This window comes from Thunnus albacares, chromosome 10 (assembly GCF_914725855.1).
Source record: "Thunnus albacares chromosome 10, fThuAlb1.1, whole genome shotgun sequence".
NCBI classification, from domain to species: Eukaryota; Metazoa; Chordata; class Actinopteri; order Scombriformes; family Scombridae; genus Thunnus; species Thunnus albacares.
Window position 1 is genome coordinate 8,554,156 of NC_058115.1, and position 26,313 is coordinate 8,580,468.

Consider the following 26,313-nt stretch of genomic DNA (forward strand, 5'->3'; position numbering starts at 1 on the left):
GTGTAGGTGTGTGTGTGTGCGTGTGTGTATGTGTGTGTGTGTGTGAGTGGGGTTTACACAAAGACCTCTCTCATTCACAAACTGAGCCATGTGGCGCTGGGCTGGTCCCTTTAAGAGGCATGTGTCAGAGTTTTCTACTAAGGCTGACTGCTGGAAAAGATGAGTGCTGATACATTATTCACAAGCAAGGACACACACGTATACACACACATTCACTCACACACGCTACACAACCAAGGACATGTACAAGAGTTAGGCGGTCATGAGTGAGCTGAGCTACAGAGAAGTGCGCTAATACGGACGAGCACATCGACGAGCAAAGTTGATCAGTATAATGTCAGCAGAACATAAGTAAGCAAAGATGTGGTCTATACATCCTGTCGCTCGCACGCGCACACACACACACACACATACATGCAGGCAGCAGAGAGGAGAAATCCTCAGCCTTCTGTTATTCAGTGTGCATAATTTATAGCAGCCCCAGATCTCCCTGCTAATGACAGCACACTGGGGCATCTGCAGCACAGCAGCAACAGCAACAGCTAACTGGCATGGCTCTGTGTGTGTGTGTCTGTGTGTGTGTGTGTGTGTGTGTGTGTGTGTGTGTGTGCAGAGGTATAATGCTCTGTTGAGACAAGGACAGTGAGAGAGACAGAAGGAGAGAGAAACAGAAGAGAAAGAGACACACAGAGGGTGTCTGAAATAGACACAGATAACGCAACAAAGAGGGGAAAAGGATGAGACAGACAAGTGAGAGACCTCTTGCAACACACACACACACACACACACACACACACACACAGAGTCTTGTCAAGTCACTGATTCAACCAGTGAATCTTCCTGGATGCGCATTCACATAAATGTACAGTATGTACGTACGTCAGTCTGAGCGCCACCTTTACACTGTCTTAAAGAGGAATACCTCTTAATTAAATAATTCATAAAGAATCGTTCCCATTGTCCTGAACAGTACAAAGAGCAGTGTCAACATGAGATTCATGCACTAAGGAGCCAGAAAATCTCCACCAACACCTTTCTCTCACCGCTGACTTGAGACAATTGTTCACCTAAATGTGTTAGCACCAAAGAAAGCCATAATGAAAGCTGAAATTCACTGGGATTTGTTTAACGACTTGTTCAAGGGTGCGGCCTTGGATATGTTTCCTGTTGCAAGGATTGTTTTGACGTGCTGCCCCAGAGCAAAAACCTCCTAATTCTGGGATTTGGAGATCAATGCCAGAGTGGTTCTGCCCTCCAGCTGCTGTGCACGCTGATGTGAACCTGAGCTGAGAGACAGCGCCGCATGTTAGCCCAAAGAAATTACACTGATGCTAATATGGAAAAACACAGTCCTACATGCACAGGTCAGGCAGTCAACATAGTCTCACATGCATGAGCACTATCCACAATTACACTCTGTACGCACATTTGATACACTGATACTCAGTTTCTGAGCTCTATACCATTGACTGCATGGTCGCAATGGTGATTTTAAAGGAGTAGTTCAACATTTGGGGAATTACACGTATTTGCGTTCTTTCCAAGACTGAGACGAGAAGATTGATTCCACTCTGCCCGGTGCTTCTGTGCAGTGTCAGTGAGCACAGGTTTTGGTTTTGGTCTCTGTAAAGGCACAATGGTACCACAGCTCAACCACAACCTCATTGTGAAGACAAAACTTCAGCAAGCTGCACAGTCACTGCTCCAGCACGTTTGTGTTGAGGTTGAACAAGCAAAATACAGGTTTACAAGTGTCCGTAGGCTTATTTTTCAACTTTGGATCCAGGCTAGCTGTTTCACTCACTCTGTCTTCATGCTAAGCTAGGCTAGGCTCTACAATAAATGCATAAGACTGATATTGAATCTGTGAAAAAAGCAAAGAAATGTATTTCCCAAAATGTTGAACTATTCCTTTAATGCTGTAAAACAAACCTGCACTAAAAGCAAGATGATTTTAGGCTAATATGAGATAACCCTAATGCACGATAGAACAGCAGTAAATTCATTTTTAGATATTCTAGGCACAATAAAACTATCTCCAGACCTAGTGTGCTCACTCTCCATGAGGCGCTGGCTATTATTAGTAGTTTTACAGTATGCATTATTGCGGCATCTATTTGTAATGTCAAAGCTAAAGATGTCTCCCTCTCTTTCCCTCCCCCCTCTCTCTCTGTTTCTCTCCTCCTCAGTGAGGCTGACTGACAGGAGGGCAGGCATAAACTGAACCACACACTCCAGCTACAGTCAGCTACAGCAAGAAGAGGGGGGGGGGGGGGGGGGGGGGGGTGCAGCACTAGACAGAGAATCAGTGACAGGAGCATGTTTGGGCATCAGATAAAGCTATTTTAGGAGGAAACTGTCAATGTATCTCAAAAGGCATGCCAACAGCGATGATCAGAGAAGACCTACATTGCGTTTTAGACTGCCTGGGATGTAAGATAGGATGGGTTTTGTACTTTTTAAAAGGGGAGTGCGAGCAGTCCACACTAGTTATTTTCACAGAGTAAAACAGGGGGGGCGCAGTGAAGGCCAGTTGAGCTCACAGTGGAGACACACATGAGGTTTCAATTGTTCAGGACACGATTTTCTATCAACTACTCAACTCTTGTAGCCTTGAATGCTGGATAGAACAAACTTTGTTCTCGATTTTCTAACATAAAATGTTGTTCCTAACAATTGCAGCCGTTTCTATAAGTCTGATCTGTAATTTTGGGATACAGCGACTTCCATGTAAATCAGCCCCACCAGAGCTGTGTTTTGTGTGTTGGTCAGACGTGTGGGCTGGCATGGAGAGAGGTTATTGGAGTAGCTATGACAGACTCAATAACATAAACAGTGAAAGAGAACCTGCCCGCTCTCGCCATTTAATCAACATGGGCTCTGCTTTTGGAAGATGGCTCTGCTGTCTTTTATAGCGCAAAAAAGATTTACTGTCTCATAATTTCTCTCACAGCGAGGGGTCTGTGCCTCTCACTTTGCACAACTGTAGCTTTCTGTAAATGTCAACATTCATTGGCAGAAAGTCGGAATAAAACCTCCAGACAATTACCTAATAACTGGTTGTCTAAAGTAGATATTAGCTTAGCATTTATATCATTGTCTGTGTATCTGTTAATGCTGGTATCATGGCTCCCACGTATTCAGGAGCCCGGTAATATCAAGAACAGGGGCCCGTTTCACAAAAGCAATTTACGAGCACTGCTTACACACAGATTGAAAATGGTGGCAGCATCAGGTTGCACAAATTACTGCTACTTGCGACTGGCAGATATCAGATATACTGGCAGGTCCTACACATCTCTTGCACGCTTATGTGAAACATGGGTGAGAAAATGATCTCATGTTGCAAATTGAAACTTGCATGTTGCAAATTTGGTAAAACAAGCCCTCAAATAAAGCAAAAGGAGTCCAGAAATATAGCAAGCAATCTAGCTAATGAGGTTCAATATTGTTTTACTGATTTAAATGGTTGCTTGCGAACAATTTTATGAAAAGGGTAAAATTGTCAATTTGGAAACATGGCAGTAATGCAGTGTTGATGTTTGACCAGAATGAACATATAGTAAATGTAAATGCTGTCTTGTGGACTTTCTCTCCATTCATCACCAAGCTCCCTCTTGTGCTCCGTTATCAAACTGGGAGGGAGGCGACAAGTGTGACTCCAACAATAAGGTCCTTAGCTCGACAACATAAAGCAACATAGAGTTTGCCATCCCTCTGAATTATAGATTATATTTTTAACATCAAAAAAGAGTACACAATTGTTTGTAAAAATCTATACTAGTCTCAGCTATAAACTCGTATGCTCCAAATGCATCTTTTTATAATATTGAAAAATGCACCAGATATTTGTACCTGAGGCCAAAGGCACAACTGGAATATAAGCAAGTTGACAGAAAGTGGCGGGTGTGGACAGAAGTGGGCGTCCCATCAAGTCGGATGTGATTGGCTGGCTGGGTTTAGACACGGTTTTGGATTGGTTAGGCTCAGGGTGTGTGTCTGCTGATACACCCCTCACCCTAACACACTGTTGAGCTACTTCTGTCTGAAATGAAACCCTTCTACATTATCCTCTCATGCACATCTCCAGCCTGAACACCGGCCAGGATCCCTGCTCAGTCGTAGCTCATTCACTGACATTACCGCATCAACCTAATGAAGAAGTGTTGCAAATGAGTGAGCGTCGGTGTAGCCAGTGAGGGAGCTACAACTCAGCGGGAGTCCTGGCCAACAAACAACAACAAACTGTTGTAAACAGGCACAAGAGGATTTTACAAAAGGGGGGTTATTTTGTAATACTTTAACAAACATGTGTTTGGGATGTACTAAGAATACAAGTGGACACCTGAAGTTGATATTTTTGAACCGGATCCCCATTCAACTTCAAAATAGGAGGGCTGACTGAAGAGAGGGAGCACAAACATTTCCATAAAGCGCTCTCATGGCTATTTCTGGACATGGATTTTGCACTTCGGTCGTTAGTTTTAGCAGATGAATCCAATCAATCCCGAAAGAGAAACAGAAGCTGCGTTTAAGTAACAAACAGTGCTGATGTTATGATGCTGCGGACATACAGAGGCTACTGGTTGCCATAGTACATACTATATAGTGTCACCTGACACTTTGGAGTGTCTAATGGTTGTGTAGGTTGTGTTTCTCCATGCATCTCTGGCTTTTAGAGTCTGTGTGTATGTGTGTGTGTGTGTGTGTGTGTGTGTGTTGGGGGGGTGAATCAGCTCATAAGTGGGTATGTCCTCCCCTGAGCTTATCCCTGCCTTGAAAATGTGTTTTAGACCAAAGCCTGATTATAACAGCACCTTCATCAATAAAGAACTTGATAATTTTAGCATGTCACGGAGGTAAAAAATAGAACATCACGTTGTTAGCTCAACTGCTGGATGAACCCTTTGTTAAGACATCTGAGTTACTTCCTATTAGGATTTAACGCTTTCTTAACACAACACTTGCTGGCTCGTATTCACGGAAATGATGTTGATTCTTGATTTTATACGGATGAAGAGTTTCTTTATTTCCTTATCACGTTGTTTCAAAGGTTTTTGTCCTCACATTCACATAACAAAGATGATGAACCCCTGAAGGCTTTCAAGTGGTGCTCTTATAGCTTATATTAGAGAAATGTGTGACACTTCCTCTCTCTTTTGTGCAGTAGGGGGATTGCTACTTCCTGCCTGTGTACGCTCCCCCACTCAGGTTTACTACAGAAAGCTTTAACACAGTAGTAGAAGGTAAAAACCATAGTAGCATCATCCCAAAAGCAGTGTAGCGCTTTAAATACTGAAATCACAGGTGGAGGGGATCAGAGAGATCAGTCAGTGTTGTCTTCTAGAGAAAAAGATTACGGTTAAAAGTGAGAGCATTTGCAACTAGCAGATTGAATAATATACAGTACCAGTCAAACCCTTCTCTTGAATGAGAAAGTGCATCCAAACTTTTGAGTGGTACTGTGCATAAGTCACACTAAGAGGTCAGTTCATGGGGTTTTCTGAGCTGAGGAGTTGACCCTGATTCTTTCTCTCTTAATGTCTAAGAGAAATGATAGGAGGATGTGTGAGAGAGAAAAAAACTGTGCACAATTTGTTAATAGATTGTGTCGATCCTCATTTTAGTACTATAGTCTTTTTTTTCTGGTGTCATGTTTGTTACATTTAAGTGAAAGTCATTCTAGTGGCCATATGTTAAATAGAGTTTCTAACGGGGCTGCTCAGCTGCTGCTGCTGCTGAACATACACACACAGTTTTAGCTCCTTCTCAGAGACATTTCTAATTTGAGAACCAGGAAGTGATACAGGAGTTTCTGTTTGGTGGACTACAAGACCAAAAGCATAATGTCAGATATCCATGGTGAAAACTAGCAACAGGTTGAGAGATTTGAATTATTACCACCAGCCACAAACTGTCATTGTCAGGATTTTGCCACAGTTGCTGATGTAAGACGGGATCAGATTTGACATCTTATACTTGCTGTAAGCAACGATACAAAGTTTGGAAAAGAGGTTACCTCAAGACAAGGTTGGTGTCCCTGACTCCCATCACATGCTCTGCCTAACTGTGTCTTTCTCTCTGAGACACACACACACACACACATACACACACACACACACACACAAAGCGGAGCTGCAGCCACTGGCTTTGCTCCTTGCCTGTGTTCCACCTTAAGACTCCACATGCAGGCAACTTCACTGAAATGATGTGATGATGCAGATCCAGGCTGTGCTGAAGTGTCAGATCCACTGAGGATCCTGCTGTGTGGGTTTAACACCAGGTTTAACTAAGAGATTCAACTATCTCACACACACCGATCCACATGACATGCACACACACATACACATACACACATACGCGCGCGCGCGCACACGCACACACACACACACACACACACACACACACATTTCCTGCCATGCTTCTCATTTCATTATGGGTGACCGGGTTATGGTGGATTGAAGTGTCAATCGGATCGCGCACCAATGCGCGCATGCATATGTGTATGCACGCTGACACACTGTATAGACTACACACGTGCACGCGCAGCCAGAGAGCGGTGACTGTCTCCTTACATCACCATGGCAGCTCCAGTGGCCCTTATAGTGCGGTGTGAGTGTATGGCAGGTATGACGGAAAAGCCTTAAACTTACCGCAGTCCTCGCACAACACTCTCTCCACATCCTTCTTCAGCTCCGGCTCGCTAGCGTCCACAGGGGCGTACGATGCCTTGAATACCAAGGGCTCGGCGGTCGGGTCCATGAAAAAGATATATCTGTGGTCCTTCTCCACCGTGGTGCACGGGGCCTCGGAACCGAAGTCCCCGACGGTCACGAGCTGCTCCCTCTCGAGGCCGCCGCTGTTGACGGGCCACACGTCCAGCACTTTGACATTCACACTGTAGGGCTCCCGGGAGGAGACGTTCTCCGGGGAGGAGCGCACCTCGCCCTCGATGACCACGGCTGATCGGTACGCCTGGTCCTGGAGGGAGTTGAGACTCGGGGCGTAACAGGCGAAGGAGACCCCGATGACCAGCATGGAGAAATGCACTGGATCAAGCCTCATGCCGTCAGCCTGTGCTGTGCTGCAGTGCTGCTGGGCGGCGGAGCGAGCTGGAAGAGAGAGACGGCGGCGAACGGGCTCCGGCAGAGCAGGCAGGGCAGAGCGGCAGACCTTGTGGAAGTGTCCATGCCATCTGTGTCTGCCGCTGCTTTCCCCATACGGCTGCTGGCCTCGGATGGGGGGACACACCAGCCTAGGAACCGGAAACGGCCCGTTTCTGCATGCTTAAAAATGTGATTGCTGCATTCTCCTTCACCAACCACCCTCCCCCTCTTATCTCCCCTTTTCCTGAAAGGCAAAACAAGACTCGTAAATTAGCCTCCTCTCGAATCCAGGGCTGAAACCTCCTCTCTCTCTCTCTCTCTCTCTCTCTCTCTCTCTCTCTCTCTCTCTCTCTCTCTCTCTCTCTCTCTCTCTCTCTCTCTCTCTCTCCAGCTAATAGGCTAGCATCGCATGGGTGGGCGCATTGCCTCTCTGGTAGGAAAAAAGCAGCTTGCGCGTACAAGGGGAATCACAAGAAACGATACGCACTCCACGCACACGCACACGCAAGGTCGGGTCCTTTATCCACTTATTTCGATCGTGAAAAGAGTTCCACTCCTGCAAATCCGTTTGTCTGTAAGCAAAATATTTTAAAAAAGAGTGAAGAAAACCAGGGACGAACAGACGGACAGGATGAGATAGCAGCGGTTATCCGGTGAGGCGATGCAACAGTAGCGCGCACCCTCCAGCCGCGTCCCCTGCGCCCCTCATCAAACGCGAGCGGCTTACGTGAGCAAACATCACCTGCCCGGTCACTGGCGTCGGCTCGCCACGTCCTGCGCAAACACCCTAATGACCCGGGCAACCACCAGCACACCGCCACCGACCCAACCGCATGTGACCATGCCGGTCGACTGTGTTAAACCTCTGCGGGTGGGTGCAATAGAAATCACGCACGCAGTGTACAGACACACAGCACAGAGTGCGTCTGTAGCCAAGCCCTGCACGGCGCCCACTGTGGATCTCCAGTGCAAGAGGTGCAAGAGAGACTATAGGCGACTACTACACACACTGCGGATAGTTGTTGCGATGACTAACGCTGCGAAATTCTCTCAATGGATTCCTCAGCATGGCGAGGCGAGCAGGGAGTTTAGAGTCTTTCAGCTTTAATGCCCTCAGACATACAGACGGTTGACAAATTAAAGGAAAAACCTGAATAAATGAGTGGAGAAACATAACGAATGCAGATGCTTCCACACAGGTGCACTGCATGGTACAATTAAGCAATTATCATCCAGTCATGCTCTGTGTACATGTATAACAATGCTGAGCAGGCCCAGTAGATGGCAAGAGGAAAAGATCTAAATGACTTTGAGAGAGGGTTCATTGTTGGGGCACCAATGGCAGGAGCTTCAGTCACAAAGACAACTCAACTGGTTGGTGTTTCAATAGGAACAGTGACTAAAGTGACATCTGCATTTAGATCTATGGGAAAGACTTCAGTAAAAAGGGTCAGAAATTGTATTGTGGTCACAGTGCACATTTGATGACCGTGAGGGTCATGCATGTGATATGTAAGGAAAAACAGAACAACTCTTCCTCAGGTGACTGAGAATGTCAATGCAGCACGTGATCAACAATTAGATATTGAGGGATATTATAGTAGGGTTGCAGTGCATAAACCCCTCATTACAAAGATGAATGCACATTTGAGGTGCAAAAACCAAAGGCCCTGGTCTACAGAGATGTGGAAAAAAGTGATGGTCATACGATACGACTCATCCTTCACCATATTCTTGAAAAGTGGGCATGTGTGGCATTCACCAAGAGAACGGTACAGGTCTGAATGCTTGACCCCTACAGTGAGGGGATCTGGTGGCTCTGTTATGCTTTGGGGGACATTTTGCTGGTATCGTTTGGCTCCACTTGTCCCTTTAGAGGAAAGAGTCACTGCAAATCAATACAGTTGTTCTGAGTGATCACCTTTATACTATGATGAAACATTTCTATCCTGATGGGAGTGGTCTCTTCCAGGATGACAATTCCCCAATTCACAGGACACGAGGGGTCACTGAATGGTTTGATGAGTATGAAAATGATGTGAATGATATGCTATGACCTTCACAGTCACCAGATCTCAACCCAACTGAACACCTATGGGAGATTTTGGACTGACGTGTTAGACATCGCTCTCCACCACCATCATCAAAACACCAAATGAGGGAATATCTTTTGGAAGAATGATGTTCATCCTTCCAGTAGAGTTCAGAGACTTGTAGAATCAATGTCAAGGTGCGTTGAAGCTGTTCTGGTGGCACATGGTGGCCCAACACCTTACTAAGACACTTTATGTTGGTTTTTCCTCGAATTTTTCACCCATATATGCTGTATACGCTTGCTATGCACGCTATGCACGCTATAGGAGAGCACACACCAAAAGCTGACTTTTTCCAAACGATTATTCGAGTCATTGCAGTTTACTAATATTATCTTGGGATGCCGTACAGTTTAATGACTCTATGGCAAGACGTGGAAGCATCAGTTACCCTAATCTGCTGGTATTATGGTGGACAGACATTCTACCCAAATACTTGCCAATCCTGCTCAGCTACAGCTAATAAAATTTTCACTGAATACATCTCCACCAATGAAGCAAGAGCTTTGCACAATATGTTCAGGCTTTTTATGGTGTCCACAAGCATCCCCTCCTCCCTCCACCAGCACACCAGTCCCTGCCTCCATCTCTATATCCATCAATCAAGCCATACATAAGATTTGCCTTTCCCTCTCTGTCAGGAGCTGTGCGCCCTTCGGTAGAGGTCAGAAAGCCTTTCATTGTCCATCCTGAGAAAGGGATAAAATATAATGTCATATAGGGGACATGATAAAGAAAATGTATGAGAGGCCATTTCATCAGTGTTCACCCACATCATTGCCTCATCCACCTGTTTCACCATCAGCAGGGTCAAATCAGGGACCAGTCTCTGTCCATGGTGCTGAAAAGGCTTGACAGGTTTAGTGCTCTGTCCCAACAGGCCAATCACATGCTGCTTCGAAAGGACTGAAGGCCACAGCAAGATTGGTGCAATGAATGTCTGTCTCTTCACTCTGTGTACATCTTTCCTCACTGTAACATATTAATCTAAGATCAAAATAGTAAATCACTTTAAGTTTTGTTTCAGTCCTGAGTGCTGTCCTTGGTCCTAATTGCTATCAGATGTGTAGGTTTTTATCTTTTTAAGTTAAATGCTGATAGTTCCACATTATTTTGATTGCTGCTCCAATCCGGGTAATCATCCCTGCATTTCAAGTGGAAGATACAGACCTCTAGAGTCTGTGATCCATCCAGTGACCCACCCCCACCCCTGTCCCTTTCCCCCAGCTGCCCACCCATTCAGCAATTTGGCTCTCCTTCATTCATTCAACCACTAATGCATTCATTAGAACCCCCGCTCAGAGACCTGACACACAATTTAAAGATCCCCCCAGGCCTGTTTTAAGATGTATATAAAATACTCTACTTTGAATAATAATTTGTGTCTGATATAATTTTTCTATAAAAAAGTTCAATTATCTTGAGTTGAATATTGGACCAGGATTGGCTTTCAAACTAGTTGTGATGTCACAAATCATGTTCATAGGCCCACCCCTTAAAATTGGATTTTCAATAAGCTCAGAGAAACTTTCCACTTTCAGCAGATAAATGTGAAAACAGCCTTCTAGTGTTAAATTTTGCACATACATCATTCTGCACAGTGAAGCTCAAACATTCAAATGTAAGAGTAAGAAGAAAAACAGATTTTTGAGTGGAGGGGGACTTTAAGAATTTCCAAATTAGCCTTGAAAGTAAATGATTTGTTGAGATCATGAAGGGGAGTAAAAACCTATTCCTGCTGACTGACCCGAGGAGGACTGCCACCAATTACCTCCCTGATTGCCCTGACACTCGTGCTGAACCAGTGGGAATTGTCAGAGTGGCTGTATTTGGTAAAGTATCGGCATGGCAGCAGGGTGTTGATGAGGTCACTTGAACTGGCTTCTCATGATACACTTACTGCCCAGTCTGCTCCAATGTCGGAGCAGTGCTCTCTTCCTTGTCTCCGTGGCAAAGTGGTCCTTTTTTGTTTAAGTTACTATACAGAATGTGTCTGTTAATCTCTCCCAGATTTCTTATTTTACAGTCCTATTTCCCTTATTTTACTACATCATTGGCAATACTCATGAGCAAAGTCAAATCCCATCTGTTTGTTGTACTTTATTGTTTTGCAGCCTTTGGATTGGACATTTCCTTAAAAAGCTTATTGTTTAAAGTTTACACTTAGGTGGCATAGGTGGCACTGTGTGCATTTTCCAGATTTGGTCTTTTGATATCAATAGTATTCTGCAGCTGTCCAATCCCATTAAGCCCTTATCCTATCCAGCATCCATCAAGTCTCCCACATCATTCCTCTTCGTGAGGTCTGCTCCGCCCCTCCGGGACCATGAATGCCACTGCTGCTAAAACCTCATAACTTCACCAGGGACATTTGTTGTACCTTTAACAGTGGGGTTCAAAAAAATCTGTCAACAGGATGATCAAGTACTAAAACGATGACAAAAATCTTAACTGACATGAGGATACATGGTAGGTAATACACAATATAAACGGATATCACAGGTATTGTAAATTGTATAATTACACTACAAATACATTACAGTTTCTTTCTAAAGTTGTAATCACAATTTGCATGATTTTCTACTGCCTGTGGAAATTCAATGGCCCTAACCCACAAGTCCTAAGATTAACACAGGTGTATGTGAAGTGAAACATTTTTATTGAGAAACAGTGACACAAGTAAATCCAATCACAGGGTAATGATTCATGATGCTTCACAGTGTGTCAGCCCCCTCCTTCAGCCTCCCACACAGCCATCATCTACAGTTCATTCAGAAATTTTTCTCTAACCCTGTTCTCCCTGTCTCTCTCCCTACAGAGGGACTGTCCGGGTTCGCTGTCCGTGGTGCTGAAAAACCCAAACAACTGTCCGTGGTGCTGAAAAACCCAAACAACTGTCCGTGGTGCTGAAACACCAAAACCAAATACCCTTCTGGTATGACTTTTGCTCCACTTCTGTCTGTTATTGGTTTTAGACTGTGTGCAGAAACGTGTGATTATCTATCTATCTATCTATCTATCTATCTATCTATCTATCTATCTATCTATCTATCTATCTAGGTTGATTTTAGTACTGCAATGTTTTATAGGATCACATGGGTGGGGGTTAACTTCAAGTTGTTGCAACATAGGGCTATACTAAAGGCTGAAGTGAAATTTCTGTGAAACGTTGCAAAAACACTGTGAGTGTCTTGAACGCAGCCCGCTCGGAGTACTACAGTATAACCAAACTACAGTTACTTTCATTTTTTCATCCTCTTCTCCTCTCTCGTCTCGCGATAGAGCGGCGGAGTGGTTTGACGGGCAGTCGAGGTTGCAGCAGGCAGAGGGAGACGGTGGAAGGTAAAGCAGGGAGGCAGCATCATGGCGGACAGAGACAGTGGCAGTGACCACGGAGGGCCCACCGCAGGCCCCGGCTCGCTGCCCCCGGGTGCGATGGGCGCCATGTCCCGGCTGCAGCACGACACCGAGGAACTCGCCTCCAAGCGCGTCGACATCCAGAACAAGCGCTTCTACCTTGACGTGAAGCAGAATGTTAAAGGCCGCTTCCTAAAGATAGCCGAGGTCGGAGCTGGGGGAAACAAGAGCCGCCTCACTCTCTCTATGTCGGTTGCCGTGGAGTTCCGCGATTATCTCGGGGACTTTATCGAACATTACGCCCAGCTGGGCCCGAGCAACCCGGACATGGTGCAGGATGAGCCCCGGCGGGCGCTCAAGAGCGAATTCCTAGTGCGGGAGAATCGGAAATATTACATGGATCTGAAAGAGAACCAGAGGGGGCGGTTCCTGAGGATCCGACAGACCGTTAATCGGGGGCCCGGATTGGGAAGCGCGCAAGGCCAGACCATCGCTCTGCCGGCGCAGGGTCTCATCGAGTTCCGCGACGCTTTGGCCAAACTCATCGACGACTACGGCGTGGACGAGGAGCCGGCAGAGCTCCCGGAGGGCACCTCGCTCACGGTCGACAACAAGCGCTTCTTCTTCGACGTGGGCTCCAATAAGTACGGGGTCTTCATGCGGGTCAGCGAGGTGAAGCCCACTTACCGAAACTCCATTACGGTTCCGTGCAAAGTGTGGTCCAAATTCGGCAACACCTTCTGTAAATACGCGGAGGAGATGAGGAAGATCCAGGAGAGGAGTAGAGAGAAACGGGCCTCCGAACTGCTACCTGAGGGCCCGCACGGCGGAGATGACGGCGACGATGACTGACGCGGATTTTTGGAGAGCAGAAATGAAACAACCAAGACAAGACTGAACTCTGAGAGAAAACGAGACTTAACTGTAAAATAGAAAGATAATTTCCAAGGGAATCACCCCACACACACAACCTCCACAGACATGGCAGCACCTCTGCTGTCTCCTCGCTCATTTTACTGGATGTCACCCCACTTACCACCCATGTAACAGTAAGCCGCTGCTATCAAGGATTGAACTGTAAGATATGAACTGTTTCCTACTTGATTTAAATGACAATGAACAGAGTGTTTATATCTCTATCAAACGACAGATTTTGCACACATCAAAGCTATTTCGAAAAAAATGTTTAAATGTTTTCAAACTGGTAATATACTAAGATTTAATCAAAAATAAAAACCTGAGGTCTATTATATAAAATGACAGTCTTCATGTAGAACGAATATTTGACATCAGCACAAAGAGAATATATTATGGACTTTATGAAACCAAAATCTGATACCAGATGTATAGTTTATTATAAAGGTACGCAGAATAAATATGAAAGCGCTCTAAAAGTGTATGAATTGCAGAACGCAGCACTACAGGCCTGTAAACACCTGTCAGCATGCGTGTAGGCTCATGTTTCGAAAAGAAGTTTGGCAAAGTAGGCTATAGTCTTTAATTTGACCTAAAACGTAGTAGGCTAATGAAAGCATTTCTATCATGCCATTATGGAAAGGTTGAGACTCGAAAATAAATAAAAGCCTATTTTGTGCGACTCAAACAAATGGGATAAATCTATCTCAAAGCTACTATATTGAATATCAACCCTCTTGCACCATGTCCATATAAACTTAAATGAAAAAAAAGTGCTAACTTAGATGTACTAATTATGATTTTGTGAATCAGCTGTAAAAAAAAAATCCTTATTAAGATACCCACGTTTTCTGTGGGTTAATTTTCTTTGTTACTTTGTTGTTTTTTCCTCTGGGGGGGGGGGGGTGGGGGATGCAAAAGGATGAGGTCCACTTGTGGGAGCGCAAGGCGCAAAAAAAATAAAACAAAAAAGACGCGCCAGCGCGCGGCGAGGCAACACATCCTCTCTGACGTCATTACAACCCGTGCCTTATACACTCCACTCGTTTACGTGTTCTCACGTGGATGGTCTGTGACCTCGACCGCTGTACGTTTTCATTTACGAGTGCTGTTATGTAGGCAGAAATATATACTCATCAGGACTGCTGGATTCACACCCCTGCGGTGCATGGAGCATGGGTGGCAACACCAAAAGAAGGCTGAATGGCTACTTGGAGCTGAGGGGCCAACTGTGATAGTGGGCAGAAACTGGAGCGGGCCCTTCAGAAAGATGAGGTGCTGCCGTGCTTACGAGTTGGAAACAGGGGAGGCCTCAGTGCCTCACGGCACCGTGGAGCCCAGAGTCCATAGCAGCACCCCTGGCTGGGCGGCTTCTCACAGAGTAGAGATGTGTCTCCCTAGAACAGGGAAACGATCCAGGATGTACCGCCTGTGGCAGCACTGGGTGTCAGCATGGAGATTCATCTGGAGATGTTACGGGTGGCTTTGCACACCATATGCACCATGATGTTAAAAAAAAAACAAAAAAAACAGCAGCAACAAAAAACAAAATCAGGAGCGGCTGGATAAGGCTATTCGTCAGAGCTGAGGTGGATGGTGTTAAAGAGCCAGGCAGTCAGCCAGCCAGGCAGGCCAGCCGGCCGGTCCCATGCAGTCATTCTGAGTGCAGTCCAGTGGATGTAGAGGCCTATCAGTGCAGGGCCAAGGCAGTATCTATCTCTTTATGGTGCTACAGCCCCTTGATCGCTCCTTAGGAGCCTCGCCGCTCAGAATATGTCACTTTTGCATTATTGTTATTCTGATGCTCTTTTTTTTCTTCAAAGTTCTTTTCTTCACATCTATGTTGTCCAAAACGTGTCAGGTTTCTCCCTCCCAGACAGAGAGGAAACCACTGACTAGTGTAGGACATTTCATATTAGTGTGCAATATTGTGTACGTGCCAATCGCGGCATTGTATCACGTGTATAGACTATAAAAAGACGAAAAAATGTATAGGCTATGTGATCAGTAGATATTTGAAAGCATGATGATGAGGTTACTGAATCTGCATTATATTTCCAAAATGTGAAGTCTTTCTTCTCAAGCACTTGCTCAAAGTGAAAAAAAAGTCAGACTCGTAGTGAGCTATTTTTTCTGTCACGTTCTGTAAACCAGTAGGCTGCCTTGTCCGTCTATCAGTGCGCGTAGACTAGTCCAGGTGTTTTACGTCCCCCCACAGAGTCACCCCAGAGAAAACCCTTTCCCTGCTTGTTCCTCTCCGCACACACAACACAGACAGTCAACAACCTCTGACTGTCTCCATGTCAGCCCCTCTGCAGTGTCCTACACTCAAGTTGAATAGTATCTTGGGGCTTTGGTCCAGGGGTGGCTAACACACTCACACACACACACACACACACACACACATACACAGTCTCCCCCTGTTGAGGCCTCTGAGTGTTGGGAGGCCTCTAAAGTATTTTGAATGGTGTCTAGAACTGCACAAGGCCTCCTGTCATTAGAAGCCAGGAAACTGTGTGTTTGGAGCCTGAGCGCGTCCCCTCTCTCACCTGGGACTGCCGTTCGCAGGACAGGTGAACTACGATTCGACGTGTCTGCGGTTTCACTTGAGCTAGGTGATAGTGATCGGCCGCAGCAGACCCAAAGGACAGAGGAGTTTGTTGTTGTTTTTACAGCGAGGATCACAATCCTCTCTGATGTGAGCAGACTGATCTCAGGTCTGCTCTTCTTTCCCTGCTCGGGATTCAAAGCATAAAAAAGGCCCCAGCTTATTGTCCATGGAGCGAAATTGTCCAAATGCCCAAACCTGCTCTTTCAGACTCACAGTCCATTCCTTCTTTTGGATCCGATCGACCTCTAGGCTTACACTGAAGTGCTAGTTAACAATCAATATGCTCCGAGTGTTCACCCATCAGCTTTATTTAAAGCAGGTCGGCCTTCAAGAGCTTACATGACTGAGCCTGGTCACAGGCCCTGTCAGTGCGGCGTGCCACCTAGCTGGCATGAAGGGGAAACACAGACTGCATGGATTGCAGCTTTACAGGCCTCAGCTGGATAAAAAGCTGCTAATGTAGTTACAGCCCGGGCCTGTCAGACATGTGGGATAGCTGCGGCTAGACTGAAGCAGAATTCCCCACAGCACACCTGGGCTGAAAAGGTATCAGAAGTCCTGTTGAATCCTCGCTTTAAAATGTTGATCTGTGTTTGATTGGTCATGCCTGTTGCAATAGAGCCAAGAAAAAGTTTTTCCAAAAAATCCCATCTGTTCCACGCAGGACGTTTTGGCCCAAGTTTGTCTCCGAGTGTTGGTGAAAGGCCCGATGAAGCCTGGCACTGCACTGTAGGAGCTTACCAGCAGCAGCCTACCATGACCTACTGACCCGGCTGTCAGACAGATCCAGTTAGGACTTTTCTCTCTCTTTTGGAAAAAGAACAGGAAATCTCTTTCCCCTCTTGAAGAGATGACCATATTTCCTCAAGCCACATATTTAAAAGCCACCTATGACTATGTGCCTAACAAAGCACATGTGAGGTCAACGTGAGTTCAACATGAGTACGGACTCTGTTGTGATACAGCACTTATTCCCCAAAGTGTTCTAGCTTTAGTTTGATTGAATTTAGGCCTCCAGGAGGCTCATGCTACATGAAGACTGGAAATATAACACTTCCTTTCTCTCTTTCTCTTTCTCTAATGGCCAAATATAAGGAGAGCTCGAACCTGCTCATAGAGTTCACTTCTTTGTGAACACCTCTCACTCTTTGAAACGCACACATTATTTTAAAAAGACGCGTTGTCTTGTTTTGTTACAGACTGTAATCTCCAAATGCTACTGGGTCAGTTGTGTCTTTAGTGCAAGCTCAATGGCAGTTAGAGAGAAAGGAGGCACTGGTGATTTTACTGAAAACAGTGTGATCAAATCTGAGAGCTCACCCAGTGTCACAGCAAAACCTGGAGTGACCTTGCAGCCATGTTGTGCCCACATTACACGGTCATCCATTTCTGGGACTCAATTGCAAAACGGTATAAAGATGTTTTTTGTCTTGTTTTCTGTAAAGTGTCGGTGGTCAAGCTGTGTGCTGTCCTCAGTGGCTCTGGCTACATTCAGTGTGCAGAGGCGAGGGTGCACTGAAGCTGACGAGACGATATTTTGGCTTATTATACAGCGGTAGCCATTGTAGCAATCCCTGATCATATTATTATCCTGCCTTTTGTCTGTTATTACCGCAGTGTTCATTTTGTCACTTTTTGTTTCAAAGAGCTCTATTTTAATTATATTTGTTGCTCTAACAGGTGACCGGATCATTCCTTACACATTTTAACTGATGGAAATAGAAAAAAAATATTTGTATATGTAATATAAAAGTGCAGCAGTAGCTACTTGCATGTAACTCAGAGTGGGATTGCTATGATGGCTACAGCTGTAGGTGGCTCCGTCTGCTTGTTCCTCCCGTTTTGAACGGGGAGATTGTTCATGTTTCTGACTGCATACAAACAGCCACATGTACATGACTTAAAACAGCAAACTTCCACAGATGAAATGTGGGTGGAGGCTACACATCTCTACCAACCTGTACAAATACTGACATAAAAACAGACTGAACTTCCACAAGGTGTTCCAGACAACCAAATCTGCTCCGCATCTGGTTTCAGTGTTGTAGTCTTTCATTGGCCATTCAGAGTTCCTGGTTAATCACACAGCCAATCGCAGCCTCTGGTCAAAGCCAAGCACTAAATGACTCACCACAAACCACTGACAGAGGAGCTCATTCAGCACGTCTTCTGTTTGCACACGCACCAAGTAGTAGGGTCCATCATGTTTGCAGACTGTATAGGCTACTGTTGTGTATAGTTATAAAGACATTCTTTCAAATGTTTTGAAGATGTTGGGAAATGGATCCTGGATTTTAAGGGGTGGGGTCAATGCACAATGAACATATCCCATGTCACCGTTTGGTCTAAATCCCTTTACCATCCCCATATGAGATAATATGTTGTATCTTTCAAAAATATTTTATCTGTGGCGTGTGTGTGTATATATATATAAATATATAAATATATATATATATATATATATATATATATATATATATATATATATATATATATATATATATATATGGTTTGTTATATATGATGCTCCTCCTTTCAGAAAAATATAACATGTAAACAGGAAAAACACATTGCTGTTTTTTTTTCCTTTGTATTTTATACTTACAGAAAGCATTGAATAAAAATGGATAAATACTTGCACTTTAGATATATTAAGAAAGATAAAAATCTGCATATTATTTTTGATAGGGATCTCACATTCAAAGAGTATAAATTACAGGCTTTGTGACTATTGCTGGACAGAGATGTACTGAGTTCTACTTATTGAAGTATATTTTGTCTGTGTGTCAGAAGGTTTACTAAAGTAAATTGCATGATAAAGTAGTGCTACACCGATATTGTTCTTTTTTTTTTAGTTGGTAAAAATGTCTGAAAACTGTGATAACAACCCTCTTGTATCATGTTTAACCTCTCCTCACCCCTTCTAGACTATTTCTTACTGAAATATGGCCTTTCCTGACCACATGACGATGGTGCTTACTTTGGCTTTGACATCAAGCTCATCCTATACATCTCAACATCATCATAACTCGCGTCCTTACACTTCATTACTTTCTGTTATGTACTCTCACTACCTTATTAAATTTCCGTTGATGGCAAAAAAAAGGTGTGCTGTTTTGTACATTGCTGTTGGTTTTAATGTTGAGGGGGGGGGGCCTTGTTGTCTGAAAAATGACTAATCGCGCAATAAAAAATCATTCCACATGTCCCTGTCTCTGGCTCCGTAGGTAAAAATTCAAAAAAGACAAAAGGAAAACATTAAAATTTTCATTATATGGAGACTCTGTGACATACTGTTGCAATTGCCATTCCTGTTTTAGTGCATATTGACCATATTCTGATACACATAAACACAATACATATATATAAATGAAAGACAATATGTATAAATGGGATGTTAACATAAAGGTTCATTTATGAGCACTGCTAACTCTGTGGATTCATATAAAGCTGTAGAGGAGGTACCACTGTTGGCTGTCCTTGGAAGGTTTTTTTTATGCATTAATAAATAAATAATGCACAAACATAAGAGGAGGAAACTACAATGGAGTCATAAAAAGATTTTATACAGTGCTCCAGACATCTGCTTTTGACTTCCACATGGAAATGAAAGGTTGAGAGCCAGACTGCTGCCACGGTATGAAAGATGACGCGCTGTTGACAGAACAGTATTAACTACCATCAGCCAGGTGAGGATTTTTCAGACTGCTATAGGCAACAAGTCAGTGAACGGAAAAGCAATAACACTGAAACTGAAGGCACCTCACATTATATCCTCAGCTAATACGAACCAAACCTTGTAACCAGAAAATTTTGTGGCAGTGATGTAAGGAACAAATTTGGTTTTTAGGAAGATACAGTGAAATTTTAATTTTATTTTTTATTAATTTTATTAACGATACCTCCCTGCTCAATAATGAACAGAGGTGTCTTGTAGGAATCTATTTCTGAATCATTTTAAACATGGAGGCATTAACCCTGACCAACTGATTTGAATTGGACCCTTACGTTAATATGGCAATAGTTTAGTAGTAATATACAGCAGCTTCAATGCTCAATCTTTCTCAGATGATATTTATTTAATTTGATACACATGGTCCGTCCTTTTTGAAATGTGCGGCCATGCCATGTCAACTCAGTGCAGTTCTTGTGCAGTTTAAGACGTGTTGGTTTTAGTGTTTGGCTTTTAAGTTATAAACCAGCAGAAGACATTTTGAAGGAGCAGATTCATACAATACTCACCTTTGCTTTTCAACTACAAACTTTTAAGAATACATTTTTGTGTCGTTACTATGGCTGAATACGCAATCTGTAGGCCTCCTTTCAGCTGAATAAAGTATTTGTTCAGAGTAACTCCATAACTTTACTGATAATCCTGTAAAATTAGCAAGCTAGCAAACTAGTGTACAGCGAATTAAGGGCCTATATCGAAAAGAATATATGACAACCCCAATTATAACACAAAACCACTTTTGCAATGTCTGTTGTTGGATAAAGAGTTTTTGAGGATAGACTTTACGTAAAACAAGCTAGGCTGTTTCTACATATTGTGTATCACATTTAAATCAAAATACGTTAGCTAAAAATACCTGAATAGCTCAAATAAAAACAAAACACTCAACAAAAACAAATGTGTTTTAAAAATTATTTCACTTTTTGCCATGTGAAAGGACCGGCGGGAACCACGTGATGCATCTGTTAAAGTTGAATCACAGCTCTCCTAAGGCCTTTTTCATGGCGGACATTTTGACATGTCACAGGGCTTACTGGGACACTTAAATATAACTGCACCGTTGTTTGTGTTATTAGTCAAACCTGTGCTTTTCCTGCCATGAAAAATCAAAATGTTTGCTGTGGAAAAGGCCTTCCGTTACCTTCCTCACAACTTGCTACTTTGTCCTGCTCTTTTTCAGAGTTTAGGGAAGTTTACCCCAAGATATACTTGTCAAACTCTTCAGTTTTTTGGGGTTTTTTTTTGTCAAAGTTAAGCATAGAATAAAACATAAACCTTACCTTCGAGTGGCATCCCTGTGGTTCAGTCACATACTCAGAGCTCTGCCAGCAGTTTCAGGAGCACAGACTGTTAGCATCTTTCAGGCCTTCTTTTTGAGCTCGCCATCTTCTACCATAACATTCAGTGACACCATATTTTGTTGCTGTTTGACGACGCAACTGCTTGTTTTGGTAAGGACTTTAGAAGAGTCATTAGAAATGTAATAATATAAGAGCAAAACTCCAGCTAAACATTTTTGTGGGTTAAAGTGAGCGTCTTAGGCATTTTTGAGGCTAAAATACTTTAGCATTCACACAAGTAGAAACTCACTAGCCAAACAACATTACAGCTATATTCTGGCCAGTGTGATAGAATGCTACTCTTGGTTTTTTGGTTTGTTTTTTTTTTTTAAAGTATTTTCTTTACACACACCCACACACACACACACACACACACGAGTAGCTACATTATTGTCATCTCATTATAGTGATGATTATAGTGACCAATGCTAATTCAAAGAATGCTCATTATTAAACCCACTCTATCTTAAGTCACATTAAAGTAGAAGTCCAGGGTGAATAATGTCAGGCTGAACAGTATTTAATAGTACACTAATAGTGCTTTTAACAAAGGGAAAGGATTGAAAAAGAAAAATATATATTTTTTAATGTGCACAAATTCTATTGATTTTCTTTTTTTCCCCAGAACAGAAGATGTAAAAGGGTATTGAGCTATTATGTTTTGGGATATACCGATATTTTTTTCTAACAGCTGAACATGCTAGTCATTTGATAAAATGTTAAAAGACTGTATATTCTAACATTATATCTTATTAACATGCTACAGTGTTATTTTCTGAATGGAGGATTTGCAGGTCTGTCAGAAAGCTCTAACCACAGCAGATATCATACACAAACGTTGCTAAAAATACAACTGAGCCACAAGGAGAGAGGGGAGACATGAGTGTGGATCCACAGCGGCATCATGCTAAAAATGAAATGGAATTTGTTTATCTTGTGCACCAACTCAAAAAACTATAAACTGAGAAGTCGGTTAGCTCAGTTAGTTGTAACCAAAGGTGTTTCAGGTTTTGGTTTTGTTGCTAACATAATTATAGGTCACTACTTGAACGGATACATAAATGATCCATCATTTTACAGTCAAAACAGGCTCACAATCTGTCTGACAATTTTCACTAGTCAGTCTACCCATCATGACAGAAGTTTACAAATGTAGTCATAATTTCTCAGATTCTGCAGCTCCTCCAAAATATTTGCTGATGCAGGAGAAATACTGCAAGACACCTGAGGGAAGGATTTAAGTGGCTGGCATAGTGGTGCTGTTAAAAGTTTAGATTTGATGCCTTAGCTGTAGTTAAAAAGTGAATGGATGCTGCTTGATGCTCATGCACCAGGTGTGTTTGGTGGTATGATGTCACTGCAGAGTTTCCAGAGGCTACTATAGTGCAAACTAGCATTGTAAACATTATATGCCATAACATGTCAACTATCATACCAGGCCTGTTTGAGGCCTCTTGCGATCCCCTTGTGAAATATATTTACTGTATAATAATTATATTTCCATTTTGCTTCCTTATTCAGACTGCCTACAGATTTAAGATATTTGATACAGCGCGTCTTTACTAGTTTTATGGCTCTGAACAAAACATGTTCAAAATATTATACATAAGTGATATCTACATGATATCAGTGATGTCAATGGCACCCAAATTAGCAAACTACTACTCATCTGTTTGGTGCATAATTAAAAATATTAATAAATCACGACTACAAGCATCTGTATAAAAGCTTACTTTATGAAGCACAGACTAAATATTCAGTAAATATGTCCTTTACATAGTATGAGCATCCTGTCAAAAACAGTTCAGATATACAAACAAAACAAACAAAAAGACAGATCCAATGCTGACATCAAAGTGCCGAAGTTGTCATTTTTTTTTAAATAAAACATAACAATCAACAAATATGTTTTGTCACAATCCTATATTACAGCACAGGCCTACCCTAGCACATTGGGAAACAATGGTTAGCACAACAGCCAAAGTGACTATAAGGGGAAGTCTCCCTGTAAGAAAGCAGTTATTTATCCTAACAATACAGCTTTATAAAATGGTACTTCCTCTCTGAAAACTCAGCTCCATTTCATTTCATTTTGGTCTGTACAAGGATCCGGGTCCAGGATTCCAGCTGTAATTCCAGGTTTCCAGCCAAGTCCCGAAAGGATCTCAGATCCCATCAGTCACAATTCATATGATATATGAAGCAGCAGAAGCGCTGTGTCCAGAGCCACAGATATGATTGTTCATACTGTAGATATCCACAGCTCTGGTGATGTCGACATGCTTCTGTGCCACGCTGAGGCTAAGTGAGGGGGCACTACGCTCACTGATCTACAGTTGTGTCATAAGCGAATTACATAGAAAGAGGAAAGGTGTGTGTGTGTGTTTGGGTGGGTTGGGATCAATTAAGGTGCTCACAAACAGCAGTACCGCTACCCCTCGCACTACATCCCCATTACACAAGTCATCCTTCCAAGAGAAACAGGCTAATGTGTTGTTTTTGAAAAATGTGTGCTGGGTGTCCGTTTTGCCTTGTTCTTGGCGGGCAGAGACGGTCTTACTTAGAAGACCAAACCAGCCTCTTCTTAGAAAACAAGTCTTTCCTCCTGCTCGTCCTCACCCACATGGAGGATGTTTTGATGGCTACTCTGCTGGTGGAGTTGTTTTGCTGCTGTTCCCCTCTCTGTTTCCAGTATGCTGCTGACAGTTTTCTTGACTTTAGCACGCTAAGCTGGAGCAGTCCTGCTGCTACACTCTCCAATCAGCCGGTCTCTGTCTAAAATAAGCCAGGGGCCTGCTTTCCCAAAAACATCTTCATCTGTTGGGAATGATGGCAGTGGTAGGAATACACCAATACAACAAACAAGCTATGATAGGTCCATGTAACATGTTAAAAAGAGTAAAGATTGGTTACATTTTCTGTTTTCAAGAGGTAAACGTACATCTTTTGTCACAAGGATGGTGGCTGCCTTTGTGCAGAAGATGCTTTTGACAGATCCAGGCCTGATTGCGATGGCAGTCTCATTCAGCAGAAGGCCATTGGATTGTCTCTCAGCATCAAACATGCCCAATAGCACTTTGAAAATCTTCATACAAAACATGACCCTGCTATATTCTTCCTGTTGCGTACAGCTTCCAACATCTCAACTGGAACTGCTTAAAAAAGCATGCCAATGCACACACACGCACGCACACACACACAGACAGACACACACACACACACACACACACACACACTATCTGACCCATTCTTATGCCACCCACCTACACTTTCCTGTTCTTCCCTTCATTTCAGTTTTCAGAAACTTCACACCAAACCATACAGTATATTGTTATATATCAGCTCAGTGCACTCTGTCATGACATAAGAGGAGCAGTAAGGAGGATAAAACAGAACATGGCACAGTGCTTTCATTCAGTCACATACTGTTATCTTCTTTGAAATGTTAAAAACAAACAGAATTATTAAATACATGTCAGTATTTAGGGTAGCGGCATCTTAAAAAAATCACAGAAAGAGACTTGTGATCTTTCTGATCCAAGTCCTTCTTTCACCTGTTGGGGGAAAATCTGACAAGTGACAACTAACACTCGCTCGTGTTGAGGTGCCCTTGAGTAAGGCACTCAACCTGCAGTTCCTCTGGTGAACAATTAAAACCATGTTTCCTCCGGGCGGATCCACGTTTGAATGTAACTGTATGAATGTCAAGAAGGTAATTACTGAAAACGAGCAAGCTCACTTTGTGTAAACCCTTCCTGCTGTGAATAAAGGTTGGAGAGTCAAATAAATAAATAAATATGCTATACATGGGAAGGACTTGATCCTTCTGAGAAGTTCTTTTGAGTTTGTAGTTGTGAGAGTTTTTTGTAACCCTGGGACAGATATGTTGATATCTCCCCACTCCACCCACACTGTAGGTCCATACACACACCTGTGAGTGGCTGGGTGTGTAAAAGTGAGCGGTAAAAACAGGCCAAAATGCTACAGTAGTACCATGTCCACCATCTCCATCTCCATCCCTGCCTGATGAGGACAGGACAGAGAGGAAACCAGACCTGTTGAATGTGAGCGGTGACGGCTGTTGAACGCTCACTCATGTCAGGTCTCTTTGTCTCTCTTTCTTTGTTCTCTGTCCGGCCTTAAACAAACACATTATAAATTATTCTTCTCGAAACTAAAAACACAATTCAACTAAAGACATCTGCAAAATAATACTGATGATGTTGTTATAAATAGTGATCACAGTTATGATCATTTTTAATGTGCAATAATAAAAGTTCAAAGAACTGAGGTTTGGCAGGGTCAGTCAGTTGCTAGGTATCAAAGGCGGGCTCTTCATCTTCGTCATCTATTGCTCAAGGACAGAAACTTATCACCAGGGCTGATAAATTCTAGGAAGGATATAGAGATGCACATTTCTTCTGTTGCTGCACACTCTCTTATTGTGAGTACAACGGGAGGAACGGAGGAGCCCAAAACACAAAAACAAACTAAAAACTTGGAAACACGTTGAAGGGTTACGCTAGTTTGGCTTGGAGGGATGTTGTTCTGTGGGCTGTGGTCTCTGGTCCTCCTTCCCCCACTCAGCTCCTCTGTCCCGGGGCAGTGCTTCCAGCGGCCCTCCCGTTTAACCCACTTTGAGCCTGACTGATGGACGGGGAGGACTGCGTCTTGCGGAGGAGGCACTCACGGCCGGCCAGGCCTCCCTCCATGATCAGGCCACCCATCACGCTGGCCTCAATCTTCTCGAGATCATCCGTCTCTGCGCGGATTTTGGCTTGTAGGAGGCTGATATACGTCTCATAACGAGTCTTCTGCTCACAGAGAAGGGAGGAGGAGGAGGAGGAGGAAGAGGGAGAGATGGTTGTGTTAAGGCAAGGAGACCAAAAGGAGAGGAATCAAGAGCAATGGCCTGATATGTTAGATACAGTGTCACCACACAGCAGGTTTTACTTACTTTACTGACACATTAATGTAAAGATTGACAGTTTAAGACCCTTAAAAAAACATTAAAAATATGTATTTTGATGCTGTAAATTATTATCATTTTCAATTTTAGAGAACAAACTGATCACCTTTGAGTTTTATATGCTTCTAATAAAAAATCTTATAATTACAAACAGGCCATTCGTCATATTCTTGATCACAAAGACTGTAC

The 26,313-nt window shown here is 43.3% G+C and overlaps 3 protein-coding genes across 5 annotated transcripts in view; 1 reads left to right on the forward strand and 2 right to left on the reverse strand.

Annotated features, from left to right (window-relative positions):
- The window catches only part of nrg2b (neuregulin 2b), a 70,224-nt gene extending 48,762 nt beyond the window's left edge, over positions 1–21,462 (reverse strand). The window contains exon 1 of one of the 2 annotated variants that reach the window (XM_044362931.1): positions 21,096–21,462. In XM_044362931.1, the coding sequence (XP_044218866.1) occupies positions 21,096–21,108 (13 nt within the window). In that variant the 5' untranslated portion in view covers positions 21,109–21,462. Of the gene's footprint in view, positions 1–6,653; positions 8,083–21,095 lie in introns of those variants that run through there. The other variant, XM_044362930.1, reaches the window with a different exon arrangement.
- Positions 11,754–19,288, forward strand: purab (purine-rich element binding protein Ab). Its single transcript, XM_044362932.1, has one exon. It carries the CDS (start codon positions 12,563–12,565, stop codon positions 13,406–13,408), a length of 846 nt encoding a protein of 281 aa, XP_044218867.1. The 5' UTR covers positions 11,754–12,562; the 3' UTR covers positions 13,409–19,288.
- A 1,411-nt stretch (positions 21,463–22,873) lies between the features above and the next one.
- psd2 (pleckstrin and Sec7 domain containing 2) overlaps positions 22,874–26,313 on the reverse strand; it is a 33,958-nt gene continuing 30,518 nt past the window's right edge. For both annotated transcript variants that reach the window (XM_044363499.1, XM_044363498.1), the window contains exon 15: positions 22,874–25,969. In XM_044363499.1, the coding sequence (XP_044219434.1) occupies positions 25,739–25,969 (231 nt within the window). In that variant the 3' untranslated portion in view covers positions 22,874–25,738. The remainder of the gene's footprint in view (positions 25,970–26,313) is intronic.

Coding starts and splice junctions, on each gene's coding strand:
- purab (XM_044362932.1), top strand. CDS start 12,563: ATGGCGGACAGAGACAGTGGCAGTGACCACGGAGGGCCCACCGCAGGC.